We start from the raw sequence: 16,889 nt of genomic DNA, 5'->3' as shown, positions 1-16,889 counted from the left end.
CAGCCAAGACTTCTGCAGAAGGATTAGCAGATTGTGACCCAGTTATTCCTCCAGTATATCATGGTGATGGGGGAGATGTGCAGGAAGATAGTATAGAGCCTGATGTTGATCTACCTGCAGGACATGTTGAGCAAGAAGAAGTAGGAGAGCAAGTTCCCGCAGAACCTCAATTGAGAAGATTTTCTAGACAACGTCAACCTTCCAAAAGATACTCTATAGATGAGTATGTGATGCTTACTGATGCAGGTGAACTAGAGAGTTACCAGGAAGCAGTTGAGAGTGAGCAGAAAGAGAAGTGGTTAGTTGCTATGCAGGAAGAGATGGATGCTCTTCAGAAGAACCACACTTATGATTTGGTGCTGCTACCAAATGGAATGAAGGCCTTGAAGAACAAGTGGGTTTTTAGGTTGAAGACTCAAGAATATTGTTCTCAACCAAAGTACAAAGCTAGATTGGTTGTGAAATGCTTTGGTGAAAAGAAATGTATTGACTTTGAAGAGATATTTTCTCCTGTTGTTAAAATGTCTTCTATTTGTGTTGCTCTTGGTATTGTTACTAGCCAGGACTTGGAGGTTGAGCAGTTAGATGTGAAGACAGCTTTCCTTCATGGTGATTTGGAGGAGGAAATTTATATGGAGCAACCAGAAGGCTTCAAAGTCAAAGGTAAAGATAATTTTGTCTGCAAGTTGAAGAAGAGCTTGTATGGGCTAAAGCAAGCTCCAAGACAATGGTATAGAAAGTTTGATTCATTTATGACAGAAAATGGATACAAAAGAACGGCTTCAGATCATTGTGTGTACATCAAATGGTTTGGTGAGGATTTTATTATTCTCTTACTTTATGTTGATGACATGCTTATTCTTGGGAAAGATATGTTTAAAATTGACAGGTTGAAGAAGGAACTGAGTGAGTCTTTTGCAATGAAGGACATGGGGCCAGCAAAGCAAATACTAGGCATGCATATTTCTCGTGACAGGAAAAACAAGAAGATTTGGTTGTCACAGGAGAAATACATCGAGAAGGTATTGGAAAGATTCAGTATGAGCAATGCTAAGCCAGTTGGTTCTCCTCTTGCAGGTCACTTCAAGTTGTGCTCAGAACAGAGTCCGTCAAGTGATGAGGAGAAGGAGAAAATACAAAAGGTTCCTTATGCTTCAGCAGTTGGAAGTTTAATGTATGCAATGGTATGTACGAGGCCAGACATCGCATATGCAGTGGGTGTTACTAACAGATTTCTTGCAAATCCAGGCAAAGAGCACTGGGCAGCAGTGAAGTGGATTTTTAGATATCTCAAAGGGAGTTCTAAGGTTTGTTTAAGTTTTGGAGGTGGACCACCTGTGTTAACAGGTTACACAGATGCAGATATGGCAAGAGATATAGATACGAGGAAGTCTACTTCAGGTTATGTACTTACTTTTACAGGGGGAGTTATTTCATGGCAATCCAGGTTACAAAGGTGTATTGCTCTTTCCACCATAGAAGTAGAATATATTGCTGCTATAGAGGTATGCAAAGAAATGTTATGGATGAAAGAATTCTTACAAGAATTGGGGCTGAAACAGGAAAATTATATGGTGCATTGTGACAACCAGAGTGCCATCCATTTGTGTAAAAACCCAATGTTTCATTCCAAGTCAAAGCATATAGATGTCAAATACCACTGGATTCGAAATATATTTGAAGAGAAGCAGTTGCAGCTTTAGAAAATTCATACAGATGACAACGGAGCAGACATGTTGACGAAGACCTTACCAAAAGAAAGACAGGAGATATGTCGACAGTTGGTCGGTATGGCTTCACATTGAGGAGTCATGGGACAGCCTCCCTTATGGGCTGAAGGGGGAGGTTGTTGGGCTGATGGCCCATATTCAGCCCACAGCCCACACCCCCTCTTAACCTAACCCTAATTAAGATTAGGGGGGTGTGGTGGCTGCGTTTTAGAGGCAGATTAAAGCTATAAAAAGGCAGCAACGAGGTAGATCTTTGGAGCGACGAGATTCCAAAGAGAAGAAGGAGAACAAGGCAGAAAAGGAAAAGAAAGAAAGGGAAGAAGACAAGGACAACGCAGAGAGACTGTTCACAATCATCTAGCAGTGTTCTCATCTCAGGTTAGATCAAATCTACAGTAGACTCTTGCTGTGATTACTTGGGGAGGTTTTAGATATTGTGGGCAGTGGTGTGATCCTTGTATCCCAGTTATTCTCTTGTGGTTGTTGCTAGGGTTTTGGGCAAGAGATTGAGATTTGTATATTCATTATTATCTCTAGTTTGCCCCGTGGTTTTTACTCTTCATTATTCCATTTTATTCCGCTGCGTATTTTGGTCTTCTAGTATTTGTTCCTATACAAAGGTTATTCCTGTTTATATCCCCGTCATCCAAGCCATCATCTCTTTTTCTTTTCTCTTCCTCTGCGTTGCCGGATTTGTGGATTTTGTAGTTTTAGATCGGAGGCATACGTAGTCCTGCATCTGTTATTGAATCGAAGCTCCCCGGTTTTGGCGTTATATCTAGTCTTGCATCCATTCTTGAATTCGCGCTCGCCTCTTGGTTCTGACTCAGTTTGGTATTTCGAGGGAGCGAATGGGAGGTACGGCCACTTCTTCGTGCGCAGGGATCCGAACGATCTGAGCCGATGCCGACGCACCCCGAATGGCTACTGGAACGAAGTGGGCATATAGGAGCCTGTCCGAAGCACGTCCTGGGACATTATCCTGGCATTCGAGAGGACCTTTGCCTTCTCCAAGGGAGCAGACAACGGCTCTGTTGAGGAAACCCGTAGGAGGCTGGAGGAATACCGTCTCAACATGGCGTACGGGATGAGGAATACCACCGACCCCAAGAAGAACGACTATGGAGAATGAAATATCAAGTTGGTACAGTTCGCAGGCTTCTGATGAAGTGATGGCCCCTTCTGGAGCTGCTCATCAGCAAGGCGGCAGTGGTGCAGCGGCCACCAGCGGCCTGTCGAGTAATATAACACGTCACTTGCCGTACGTCATTCCTTTGGTTGCTGCTTGCGCTCGAGTGCTGTTTTTTCCGCGACTCTATCCTAGGTAGAGCTGAAGGGCGAGGAGGAGGAACAGAGTCGAAGGTGGTGGTGGACAAAGCTACTGTCTAATTGCTTACTGCCGAAACGACAACTTATAATTCATTCTTTTTCTAGGCATTAATTCCCTTTATCTGTTCATCGACGTTGTCATCCTTCCAACAATCCAGCTCCCTACCTTGCTTGTTCCAAGTGTAGCTCTGCACTCTGTACTCGTGGCGGCTTGCGAACACCAGAAACACCACGAAGTTTAATCACACTCAACACTGCAAGTCTCCCCTTGGTCAAGTTGTTCTTGATCCATAGCCCGTTCGATGCCTGGTCTACCGGGGCCACGACCGAGCTGCTGAAGAAGAACCCCATGGACAACGTGGACAAGAAGAGGCCCGTCCTCGTCGGCTTCATCCTCTCAGGAGCTTCCCTGATGAAGAACTCGAACTGCCCTACGTAGGCGAAGGCCACACCGGCTCCAACCAAGAAGAACTGTGGAACGAGCCAGAATACACTCATCTTGGTGTCGTGATGGACCGAGAGGTTTCTTCTCTTCCTCTCGACGACGGCGGAGACCACCATTGCGAGTATGGAGAGCGCGAGGCCGACGCCGGCCCGCTGAAGGCTTGTGATGCCTTGGACTTGGTTTGTGGATGAAGCTCCGGGCGATGGGGACGAGGAATCTCTCGTTGAGGGAGGTGAAGAGGAGGATGGAAACGAAGAGGAAGAAGGAAAGGGAGCCGGAAGGGTGGACGTAGGCGGTTCATGTACGTGGCTTGCTCCACCGAGAAGTTGGTCATCTGGGAGTAGACGATCCAGAAGAGGATGCAGGTGGACCAAATCGGGAGAAGCTTCAGGACCATCTACACCTCTTCTACTCGTGTTACTGTAGCTGCCTTGCTAACGTTGCAGGCTCCACCATCTTCACCTTCCTCGTCTGCCCTGGTGTTGCACGCTTGAATGGCTGCTTTGTCTAGCCACCTGCACCCACATGATCATCACTCCGGTGTGATCGATAGATTTACATGACCATTCCTTAAAATAAAAGAGAAAATCCAGCTTATCCATTAATGAGTTAATATGTTTGCGAGTACTTTTGGTTTAAGAAGTCGAGACAAGGTATGGATGTTGTGATGGTTGGGTTATCCGAGTCAAGATGAGCTTCTATTATACTTTTTAGCAATTATTCTCTTCCACTCTCTAGCGCCAATGACCAATGAGAATTTGCCACGTTCCCCGGTGATTATTTGAATCATCCGGTGTGCGCGACCTAGGCCGCGGTGTACTCGGTTAGCTCGCTGGCGTCGGCCGGATGAGGCAACCTCCGCTTCTCCCAGGCCGAGAGGAACACCCTCCATCACCGTCAACGGGCTCCCCTGCGGCCTCCTGTACCGGTATCGCCTCGTGCCCTGCAGCAACACCACCATGGTGGCGGCCGAGATGCCGTAGGCCCAACCCCGGCTGACGTTGTCCTGGACGTACACCAGCACCGTGGCCGCGAACTGCTAACCGAGGCTGATGCAGAAGTAGAAACGGTTGAAGAAGAAGATCATGGCCTTCTCCTCCTTGAGGTCGCGGCTGCAACACGTTGGCCTTGATGCCGCCTGCCCCTAGGGCTATCGTGTGGTGGGAGACGAACAGCATCGCGAGATGGTCGCCGCTAGCCACGACACATTCGTAGCGCGCCACCCGCGCGCTGTCGCAGGCCGGGGGTCTCATACTGCTAAGGGATGTGTCGATCGTCAACAAGCTGACGCTCTGTATTCACAAGTAGAACGATAGCATACTAACATCTTAGCTGTGTGTGTGTGTGTGTGTATATATATATATATATATATATATATATATATATATATATAGTATTGTATTTTTTGTATTTTTGCTTTAGATGGTCATACCGAGGCGGTGATCGTGGCGAAGATCGCGACGGTCATGTAGCGGCCAAGCTTCGCGTCGGCTAAGAAGCCTCCGAGCAATGCCAGAAGATCAAGTGTGCCCATAAAATTTGTGACGATGTTAGCTGATCTTGAGGTGGAAAGATGCAGATCTCCCACCGAGTGACCAAGAACAGCGTCTATATGGTCCTTCTCAGCGCTAAGACATTGCATATATAGGCAGCATCTAGCAATGGAAGTAATATGGCGCCTAAGATGAGACCAGCACCAAGCCACCCTCCCATCTTGGATTTATCGGCCGGATTTCCATTGTAATTGACGACTTCACCTTTGTCATCAATAGGAACATCAGCAGAAACCTAGCAACAAAGTGGAGCACGGTGGAAACACATAGTACTCAGAAACATACAGATGAGCAGAAAGCATTTGATGAGCTTAGATGTGTAATAGACTAATACTGATGAGTAGCATTTTGCAGCTCCTGTCAGAGATGAAGGGGAGGAGGGGAGAGATAAGTTGATGATGGTGTGACCTTATAAAGGCCGCAGCGATATGAGGTGAGGGAAGGAGGAGAAGAGATTATTGCCCACGTCTTTATACTGTGGAAAGCATGGTGTTTGGATGGGTGAGCGCTGCTGCACAGCACGCAGCGAATGGACGGCGAAGAATGGCAACAACACTGCCAAGTCCGCGGCAAAGACGGTGCGATCGACGCGTCTCCTGAGACACACGCGGAGGGTATTCGACGATTGGCGCATGTCTTGTCGTCCTAGTTATCTGTTTCCTGCAGCTCGTCTAGCGCTGGAGATCACAGTGGCAACTTATCCAACGAGTCGAAGGGAGATTACTACAGCTCGGTCTTGTCTCTCCATGAAGCCTAATTTGTTCTTCCTTGATTTATATCTAGCATGTCAGTCATAGACGAAAGCAAGTCAGTCATAGGAGTCTGGTTCTGATCGAGCCGGAAACACGAACGGTCTCGATTACCAAGAATCATTGTGCAGAACAATTCATTGGGGAATCAGATCGAACACCTTGCGATGGCCAGGCGATTGAGTAAAAAGTGGCAAGTGAAGCTTATCAAGAGAGAACAAGAGCTCTACAGTCGAGAGAACGAGACTGTGGAACGCAACACGACCGACGCGACCACACATCGATGACACGATTCGACTGCACAAAACTCGCACGGTCGATGTGAGACCTCGAAGATGAGGTTTCACTACGTCCAATCCGATAATTAATTCGGTCGGATTCGAACATATTGGTGGCTCCAAATAAATCGGATTTTAAATCAGATGCGATCAAGAATTGAATTGACACGACATAACATTGTGAACTGCCCTAAATTACTGCTTTGGGACTCGGTCAAACCAAATAAATCCCACACACAGGGTATGTCATAAGCGATAAAATATTTCGGATAATCCTTGTATTGATACTTCAAGGTAGCAGTATCCGTGAAACCTGGAACAGTGACTTGTAATCATGGTCAAATTAATATAGTATTAGTGTTTTAAGCATCATAATGAGTGTTTGAAGGTGACACATAGGTAATTATTTTTAGTTAAAGAATAAGTTATATATATATATATATAATAAATTAGTCCGGGGGGATCTTTAACCTCGTCAGGACACCAAAAAAAGAAGAAATTAACATTGTACTCGCAGGAATGGAACCCAACCCACCCACTTCCCTCCTCCCAAGAAACTCACGTTGCAGTGGCATTAGTAAACTAAGAGCTTCCATTAATAGAATAAGGGGAGCATCAAACGGCACACGGGCTTCGCTAATGACGCAATCAGACAGGCCACGAGGCGACTTGCACGTGTCGTACAGCCGGTTAGTCAGGCTCGTGTACGGTACACGCGACCCGACGCCCAGTCACACGTCAGCGTCGACTTTTGCCTCCGTCCCCGGTAACCCGTGGCTCACCCCTCGAGGATGACCCATCGCCCGCTCCCGCCGGCCCCACCCTCCCCGTCCTTCCCTCGTCCTTCGCCTTAACCCCGGGGCCCGCAGGTCGACGGGAATCGCGAGGCTCGTGGGAGTTCACGCCCGTATGATAGGGGGCGTGGCGCGCAGACTCCGAGGGCGATCTGGAGTCGGTCGCACCCCCCATCGATCGGACGGCTGTCTTCGAACACCCAGAAAGAATGCTAACTCGTTCCTCCACGGATCTCCGGATGGTCTGTGATTGGAAAGGCAAACAGTGGGCCCCATGACAGGCACGTGTTGTAGGCCTGGAATGACCATAGCAATACCCTCCTGCTTTATAGGGCCAAAAACAAGATTAATCTTCTCTTTTTTCTTGACAGTGAATTCAACTTTGCTACTTGAGATAAATATATATATATATATATACTGTGATAAACAAAGAAGATTGTTCAATAAATATTTCTTTTTGTTTTCAGAGAGATCTCATATGAAGGGAGAATAAAGCTATGAGGGGAGAGGCCTCCTTGGTTACTGTTTGTAGGGAATGCTGTTAGGCATAGAGCTCCCTGAGGACACAGCTAAAGACGTGTCAGAGATGGATCTTTTATCCCTGTTCTCTTACATGTAATTTGAAGGCAAGGCTGCAGAGTGCTCAGAAACAACTGTATGCAGTGGAAGAGGGAACTTCTACATTTCCTTTGCTTCCTGTGAACTCTTAAAAATCTGTCTCATGACAAGCTTCCTTTGGATGACTGAAACCTCGATCGAATGCTTTCTTTGTCAAAGCCCTGCATTGCATGCAGTCCCCATTTTTCTCCTCTTTCTTTTATTCTTTCCTTTTACTATAACAAGTTTGCTCATACTCATCTTTGTCCGAAAGGTGGAATAACTAGGGAGGATGACGAACAGACGATGAATTACGCAAGAACAGAGTTGTTTCCTCTGACATGTTCCATCCATTCTACACTCTAAAGACTTGTGAGGTGTGTCGAGGAGGATAATTACTGAGGTAAAAATTTCTACCGCGAGAGGCTTTTAGCAGGAGACCAAGAATGGTTGATAGGTGGAAGGAGACTCGAGGATGAGTCAGTGCGTGGCCCACTTGGTGGTGGGCGTCACGTGCGGTCTGAGTACGGCCGCTCTCCTCACTTTACATATCCCCTCTCCCTGCAACGATGCAAGGACGCCACCAAACACCATTGAGTGTGTGTCTGTGTGATGAGAGAGAGAGGGAGAGGGGGAGAGGGAGAGGGAGAGAGACGGACAGGCCAACCCCCGCCTCTGCGCCTTTGGCACGGCTCAGTACCAACACTTGCAGGCTTTTATACCCTCTACCTCTGTCTCTCTCTCTCTACACACTCTCACCTCTCATTCATGTCTCTCACACACGCTGTATACTGTTATCAGATACTTGTAGTAAAAATACTGGTGGTGTTATTGGAGGTGTCAGTGGCACTGCAGCAGCAAACCATCGGACAATGAGAACGCTGAAGGCGTGTGATGGGGTGTGAATGTGTATGTGAAAGACAGGTAGGAAAAAGAAGGTTGAGATGGATAGGAGATTGATGGCAAAAGGAGAGAGAAAGGCACAGGGAAATATGCCTGCTTCTCCTGCCGCAGCTGCCTCCTCTTGTTTCCACGCCCGCGGAGGGCGCATGGGGTGCTGCCGCGGTGAGGCTAAGCGACGCGTCACCGCCTCTCGGATTCCCGTCCTCCGCCGCGTACCGCATTTATACCCCACCTGCGCCGCTCCCAGTCCCTGTCTCCCCCTCCTTCGTGATCCCTCCACTGAGCACTATTTTTGAACCCTCTCGAGCGTGTTGGAGATCCGTTTGGGCTCGTGAGTCCGCGGCCGCCGACCGATGGGGGAGCCCGTGCCGAGCGCGCCGCCGCTTTCGGCTCCACCGGTCGTGGTGGTCGCTCCCAGACCCAAGTCGCCGCCCAAGTACCCCGACCTCTGCGGCCGCCGGAGGCTGCAGCTCGAGCTGCAGATGTTGAACCGCGAGATTGGCTTCATCGAGGTAACCCAACAAACCTTCTCGTTGACCCAAATATCGGATTTGTGGAACTATTTGAGTGCTTGCGATGGCTCTGCATGGAAGCAAGATTTAGATGGATTATCTTGCAATTTTTAGACTCTGCAATTTGGGTAGCAAAACATTTTGATTGAAGAGCTAAAAATGCTGCCTTGCTCGATGGTTGAAGATAGAAGAGCACTGTCACCCTCAAAACAGAGCTATGAATCCTAGTCCAAATGAACAGATGTCAAGATGGAAGACATACAGTAACAACATCAGGTTTGTCAAAGGCAAAAAGAACATTTTTTAATGGCAAAAGATGCTGATGTGGCTAAAGGAATTTTTTTTGAATGGATCTTTATGTCTCCAGCAACATGTCTGTTGCTACAGCTTCACTGGAGTGCATCCGATAGATCATCAATGTTCAGCTGGAACTATTTCGGAGACTGCACTGAGGCATTGTTTTGGTATACATATAATGTATAAGATACATATATACACACACACAGTTCGGCTTACATGAGTTCTTCTTCAGGAACTTGAAGTATGTGCCTGTTATACAAAATAAAACATAAATGCTATGTGTGAGATCAGTGACCTGATGATATGCTATCTTTTCTGTGAGCTTTGCTATGTGTGGCATGCTGATATGTGTGAGCTTTGCTATCTTTTCTGTGGAACTAAATATTGACTTCAAATCTACAGATCAAGTAATTCCCGTAATAGAATTGGTTGAAGGTTTGTATATATCTATATTGATTTTGCAGCATGAACCTGTGAAAATTAGCTGCTGCTGATATGCTTCTCTGTTTTACGTTTAAGTTTCCGTTGTGAAATATGAATATCTCATTGAAATTTTACTTTTGAGCAGGAGGAGTTACAATCACTTGAAGGAGTCCAACCTGTTTCCAGATGCTGCAAGGAGTATGCTTCACTTTTTGGTTCTTGTACATTATTTGATTTTATTTTCTTTGTGATTGAGAAAGCAAATTTTGTAGGTTGCCTCTGGTTGTATGTTATATTCGACCAAATATCTGGAAATGTGTATGAGAAGAGACTGCCACTCTTTTCTCTCCTTCATCAGCTGCTTTTCTCACAATAATAATGTTCCACCACTTTTTTCACTTTGAATTGTGTAAAGCTCCATTGCTGGCTCAAGTGACTATAACTTGAACCTATATTAGCAACTCCAATAAAATGCATCTATAATGCTGATGATAGGAACGATCAATTTAGGTAATGCATATAAATGAATTTTTTGCTGAAGTTCTTGATATAGTTTCCTTCTGCCATAGAGCTTTTAGACATTTGGGTAAGAGTTACAATCTTCTTTATCTTCTGTCTGTAAGTGTGGTGTGGTAGTTTTCTGTTTTCTTGTTCTCTGTAGCTGTTTCTGTTGGTCTAGGCTCAAGTTGGGCTCTCCTACTTGTGCTCTCATGTAGCAGTTTCATGTATTATTTTCTTTCTCCTTAATAAATTAATGGGATAATTACCTCATTCATCCTCCCAGAAATGAAAAAAGACTTGTGAGATCCAAGTTGTCTATTGAACTTAAAACCTCGAGTGCAAAACCATATTCAGTGTCATATAGACTTGGGGTATCCAAGTTAATAGTATGTTCCCTGAGAAATTCTAGTGCTTTCAACAATATTAAGATTGTATATCATTTTATGCAGACTAAAATTATAAATCATGACTATTTTGCAGGGTCAACGAGTTTGTGGGAATAAAACCAGATCCTTTGATGCCTATGTATGATCCTTCAATTTCACCTGTTGCGTACTAAGGTTTATGTGATATGTAAAATATATAACATCTGTATGCTTGTTTTGTCAAATAGAAATAAGCGGAGGCACGCATCGTGTTGCTTGTGGAGATGGCTGAGGTACTTGATTCTATTTCAGTTTTGTTACTTACTTTGATTAACACAATTAAAGGAAGATATTTGCAATCCTGAAGCTGTGAAGATAAATAGAACTTAATATACAGAGAAAACAGGGAAAGTGTTTGGTCTTGTTGATGTTGCTGCATATTATAGATTCATCTGCACTTTTTGTTCTTATTTGAGCATTACCAAGTCTTTAATCTATTAATGCCTTACATAATTATCAGTGAGAATCATAAACCTTTATTCTCCACATTCATGTTGTCATGTGACAATTAAAATCTCACTCAGAAGATATCAGCTGCACTACTTGTCATGTTGTGTTGCTTCAGATAATTGGTGATTTCTGCTTTCACGCCTTCTCAACTCTGCCTACATTTTCTTATTATACTTTGGCATGATGTCTTATGCCTATATTTTCTTATTCGTACCCTTTTTTAACGTAGTAAGAATTAAAAAAACTGAAGTATTGGTACTTTTCCTAATATGCTTGTTTTCACCCTGTCTAAATGGTTTATTTGCTATATTATAAATTAAAACAATGCCAATCCAGTTCTGGCATGCTTAACTGATGGATATTATGGTCCATGGAGTTACTAGCCTCTTGGTGTTGATTGGTTTCTGAGGTTATATGATGACCAAATCTTGATTGTTATGAAGGTCTGTTCTTGAAGGTGTTAAAAAATTTCTACAAATTTCTATAGTTTAGCTGTTGAAGCTTAAGTGTATTTACAACTTCTCATTAATGTAATGTACGTTGATCGAGCAGCAACAACTATAAAGGGGTTCTAATCTTAATACAGATAAAAGTTACTTTATATTCAGTGTAATTTTGTAGGCTGTGCTTGGATACATAATTATGCAGTAAAGTGATATTGAGTTAATAGTTTTTTGTGCTTGTGAATCTGAAAGGTCCGTGTTTATTTATGCTTTAGCAGATGTGAGCTTCAAGAAATTTTGTTAAAAGGGAAAAAAGACAAAACTAGAAATTAAAAAGAAGAAACAAAATGAACTAACAATAGAAAGCCATAAACGAACAATAATTACTTGTCTCTGATGTTTGTTCTTGTTGACTTATTCCTTTTGCATTGTTTTGGTTGAAGATGTGTTACAATAATGTATTTTCCTATACTCAAAACACAAATGACTAGCATAAAGCATGACCATTTGAATGAGTCATTCAGAACATTTATTTACTCTGATCGGTATTTGACTTGGTGAAACTTTTGGATCTTCCTTTCAAGTTTTGTTGGTCAATTATGGCATTCTTTCCCTTATTGGTTTGATAAGTTCATCATATTCATTTTGGATTCATTATTGTGCTTTCATGCGGTCTAACTGCTACATTCTATCGCACCGGAACATTGCTCCAGAAACCAGATATCTTGTTTTAACATCTTGGATACACAGAATCTTTTACTAGATAACAATTTTCAGATCCGGTTGATTACACATGAGCCGACATACTTATTATATGGACATCATTCTTTTTCATAAATATCTTGACAATCATTCCATATATTTAAAGAGTCACAACATATATTGCAGCATCAAATTTGTTGACATCTTCTTAGCTGTTAGTGTCATATCCTTCAGGAAGTCCTTGCACAAGGTTCAGAGGTTGACAATTGAGTATGACGCAGCAAAAAACATTAGTTGTTACGCTTATAGAAAATGTAGTTTCTTTTCATTTGAAGGAAAAAAAAGACTTGTTTGGTTTTTGCGCAGGTCGAAGTTGTGCTTTAACTTGTCATGGATTTGCTGCCTCAGTGGGTGTATGCTTGAGCTCGAAAGACCAAGCTGTTCTTGTCCACAGAACTGTAACCGTTGTCAATGTGGATGTCCCTGCCCTCGATGCTGTGAGGCTCCTACCTGCACACCATGCTGCAGTTGTTCCCGAGTTCCCTGTAGTTGCAGCAGATCACCCTGCAGCTGCTTGAAGCTTCCTTGCAGTTGCATTGGAGCTTGCTGTAGCTGCTTGAAATCTCCTTGCAGTTGCAGCAGAAACTGCAGCAATTGCTCGAAAACACCTTGCATTTGCGACGGAACATGCTCCTGCTGCTCCAAAATTTCCTGCAGCTGTGGTGGAACATGCTGCAGCTGCTCGGAGGTTCCTTGCAGTTGCACCAGAACATGCTACAGGTGCTCCAAAACTCCTTGCAGTTGCTGTGAAACATGCTGCAGCTGCTCAAAAGTTCCTTGCACTTGCGGCTCAACATGCTTCAGCTGCTCAAAAGCTCCTTGCACTTGCGGCTCAACATGCTTCAGCTGCTCAAAAATTCCTTGCAGCTGTGCTGGAACATGCTGCAGCTGCACAAAACATCCTTGCAGTTGCGCTGGAGAATGCTGCAGCTGCTCGAAAACTCCTTGCAGTTGCGCTGGAGAATGCTGCAGCTGCTCGAAAACTCCTTGCAGCTGCGCTGGAGAATGCTGCGGCTGCACCAAAAATCCTTGCAGTTGTGGTGGAACATGCTGGAGTTGCCCAAAGGCTTCTTGCAGCAGTTGCTCCGATGTGTCTTGCTGCAAACCGCAATGCCATTGCTTCAACGCTTCCTCCTGCAGGCCTCACTGCTGTAGCTGGTGGCCTTCCTGTTTCAGGCCATGGCGGTGTGGCTGGTGGCCGTCATGCTCCAGTTCATGCTGTGATCAACCATGTTGCGGTGGCCGGAAGACATCATGCTCCAGTTCATGTTGTACTCGACCACTCTGCTGCGACTGGAGGCCGTCCTGCCCCGGTTCCTGTTGTGCCCAAGGATGGTGCCGTGGGTGGAACCCCACCTGCTGGAGACCACAGTGCGACTGCTCATGGTGCTGCGGCTGGAAACCTTCGTGCTGTTCCGGAAGACGGTGCTGTAGCTCGAAGCCTTCGTGCTCCAGAGGCTGCTGCGCCTGCGCCCTCCCAAGACTCTCCTGCCCTGAGTATTCTTGTGGCTGTGTCTGGTCCTGCTCCAAGTGCACAGATGCATGCCTCTTACCTAAATGCACCAAAAAACCCTGCTGCATCACTGGATGTCTATGTTAAGATTCAGACCATAAATTTGTATTCCTTTATTCTAGCTTGACATGCCATATTATATATTCTATTGTATCTCTGAAACATGTTCAATATATAGAATTCTGTGTAGTAGTCACTCATTCTTGATGATTAATAGCTCCTCCGCCAGACTGCAAGCATTATTTCTGTTGCAGGCATATCGTTTTCTTCATCGAGGAAGAAAGAAAAGGTGGCAGGAGAATCAAGATAAGGTTGACTATCATCAATGGCATCCAAATAATGGTGGAGTTAATATATGCAGAATGTATATACGCAAGCAACGCCACCCATCGATGATGAGATAGATAGATAGATAGATAGAACATGTCGTTTGTGTTGTCTCGGGAGCATCCGCACAATGGATGGGCTCGAAACTCTTCATGCTGAGGTCATGTGAGCTTCTTATTTTTTCTTCTCACGTAGAGCATCGTCTCCTTTGAGGTTGCCGTCTTCTTCAGACCAAATGCAGACAAATCAACGCTTCTTTCCTTGTCGAATACATTGAGCAAAAGTTAATTTGAATTTATGATTTTGCTATTGGAGAAAAATAAATCACTATATCACTTGGATTTAGTCTGACAAATACAGATTATTTTATAAAAATCTGATAGATATATTATTATTAACTTGAGCCAATGTATCGTAGATTAGCTATTTGGTGACATACTGAATCAATTATCTATTTATTTATGTTTTAAAATCATATTATTGATAGTAATTATCTTTTTATAGCTCTCTTCCTTTTATATATATATATATATATATATATATATTTGTGGGTAGGTTTTCGGAGTTGGACTTAAATTCCACCGCGAGTGAGCAGAAACGAGTCCGTATTCTTTTAAACCACGTTCGTCCTCGCTTGCTTTTCGAATCGTGCGTCCGCCTCTCCGCCACCAGGACCGCTGTAATGGCCACGTCCGACGATGACGCCCAAAGCTGGCCGTCGCGGCCTCCCACACGTGGCCCCATGCTCTTCCGCATGCCGCACCGCTGGGCGGCGGCCCCGTCTCTGCGGCGGAGGAAGATGACCGTTGTCCGGCTGGGCACGCGCCGTGGGTGGCGGTGGCGCGGTCGACGGCTCCTGGGAGGGCTCCTCCGGCGTATGCGTCTCCGGTGGCTGGCGGCCATGTACCGGTCGGCGCTGAACCGGCTTCGGGAGAGCTACGGGGCGGTGGTGAGGGATCTAATTGAGGCCCAGGCCGTCCAGTCACAGCTCATGCGGGAGTCCTGCTTAGCCGTCCCCTTCCCGGTCACCGCCCCTTACTTCCATCATACCCGCTCCTAATCATGTTATCGTTCCTCTCTTCTTCTTCTTCTTCCTCATCCTCATCTTCTTACAGAACATTTCTTTCTTCCTGTGTCTCAGTTTCCTTTTAGCTCTTGCGTATTGGCTCCTCCCTCTGCTTTAAAGTTGGTGATCACATGATGCATGTAGAGTAATCGATCATGAGCGCATATCAGGCTGCTTTAAAATTGGCGATCACATGATGCGTGTTCCCAAAGGACGATCACACGCAAGTCTGAAATCTTAATGTTTAATAAATATGATATTAATATGATGAAGATTGCGCAGCGTCAGGAAATTGATTATGGTGTTTCCTATAACACATTGTTTATTGGAGTTAAAGCAACTCGAGATGTATTATTTAAGGGACATGATGTCAGTGGCGGCCATTCTTCCATCCTATAGCACTACAATCCCGCATGGCACGCAGATAATAGATCTTGAGAATGCATCCATCATTGAGAATTCTAAATCTACAAAATGGTTGTATAAATGGATATCATTCAAAAATTACTTATCTCCATCTTTAGTTATTGCAATTAATCCTGTTTAGTTGACTATCACTTGACTATTAGAACAAAGATTTTTATATTTTAATTAACATTAATATATATATATATATACATATATATATATATATATTAAGAAAAGGGCTTGTTTGAGAATCACGGTAAGGAGCCTTAATAGGTTCTCAAGGAATAATAAAGCAGGAAAGTACATATTATGCCACTTCATCAAGGAAGATTGAAGACGACTTGAAGAAAACAAATGAATGTACAGATGAATGAATGCATCATCTATGACATCAAAGAGAGAATGCATCTCATCCGAGAGTGGGTTGGGGCATATGGCCAAAGATTTGGTAACCAATGGTTGGGACATAATACACTGCATCTAATGATGAAAGATTTGACAAGTTGATGATCTACGATTTATCTACCAGAACAAAGGTAAGCATTACACGACACTGAGGTCATACCTTAGGCAAACCCAGTTGCAGAACACTACAAACAAGATCAAAGAATGCATTCCATTCTACACAAGCAATCTCATGGAAGAAGCAGGTCTATTCAGTGGATTGGTGAAGTCACACTGCATCATTACCAGCTCATTACAGGCCTAATCTGCATGCATGGAAACATTGCTTGACTGCAGAAGTTGGCCTGCTTTCATAAAGAACTTTCTGTTCATATTCGCAAGGAATTCTCATGATCATGCTTTCAAATTCCTTTGCACATCATAACAACATGAAACTTTTTTATGTTAGCATAAGAGAAACATAAGCTCATAAGGAGTTGTCAAAAGTACATCCGGCCAAAGCTAAAATATGCAATGCAAGTTGGAATATATCTTCCCCTGTATTGCTTTCACACAAGCCACAATCATCTGTCATGTAACATTTCAAAGGAAAAAATATATATAAGGCTCACTATTTTCTCTTTCCTCACAGCCACAATGGAGGCCTACTTGATAATATGAAGTGCTTTGGAGATTTCAGCATGGCTAGGCACCTTTCTCAGAGTTTTTCAGCTTCAGCATGTGTGTTTGTGCCCCTCATTCAAGTTTCTTAGAGCAGCAGCTGTGTTAAGGCATTGATCTGCATGATCTACTGCATTCTGTTGTTTGAGCAAGTTAAATTGGTGTCAAGATTCTAGATTGTGAATGTTAATACCACAATAGTCAATGAACTTGACCCACATTGGAGGTCAATCAAAGTATTATGGAACAAGACTCCACCTAACCCCTGGACTCTCTAGTTGCTTCAGTAGCCATCGTGCCCTAGATTCAGAACATG

General features: G+C 44.2%; 1 protein-coding gene and 1 pseudogene across 1 annotated transcript; one reads left to right on the top strand and one right to left on the bottom strand.

The window, feature by feature from the left end:
* Positions 1 to 3,160: 3,160 nt before the first annotated feature.
* Positions 3,161 to 5,691, bottom strand: LOC135650040 (protein NRT1/ PTR FAMILY 6.4-like; annotated as a pseudogene).
* Positions 5,692 to 8,065: 2,374 nt separating this feature from the next.
* LOC103998140 (guanine nucleotide-binding protein subunit gamma 4-like) lies at positions 8,066 to 13,914 on the top strand. The gene is made up of 5 exons (XM_018831152.2): positions 8,066 to 8,890; positions 9,759 to 9,811; positions 10,595 to 10,639; positions 10,728 to 10,772; positions 12,501 to 13,914. Exons 1-5 carry the CDS (start codon positions 8,732 to 8,734, stop codon positions 13,792 to 13,794), a joined length of 1,596 nt encoding a protein of 531 aa, XP_018686697.2. The 5' UTR covers positions 8,066 to 8,731; the 3' UTR covers positions 13,795 to 13,914.
* Positions 13,915 to 16,889: the final 2,975 nt, after the last annotated feature.

The sequence above is a fragment of the Musa acuminata genome, chromosome BXJ3-9, assembly GCF_036884655.1.
Source record: "Musa acuminata AAA Group cultivar baxijiao chromosome BXJ3-9, Cavendish_Baxijiao_AAA, whole genome shotgun sequence".
Classification (NCBI taxonomy): domain Eukaryota; kingdom Viridiplantae; phylum Streptophyta; class Magnoliopsida; order Zingiberales; family Musaceae; genus Musa; species Musa acuminata.
This window is presented reverse-complemented; position numbering and strand designations above follow the sequence as displayed.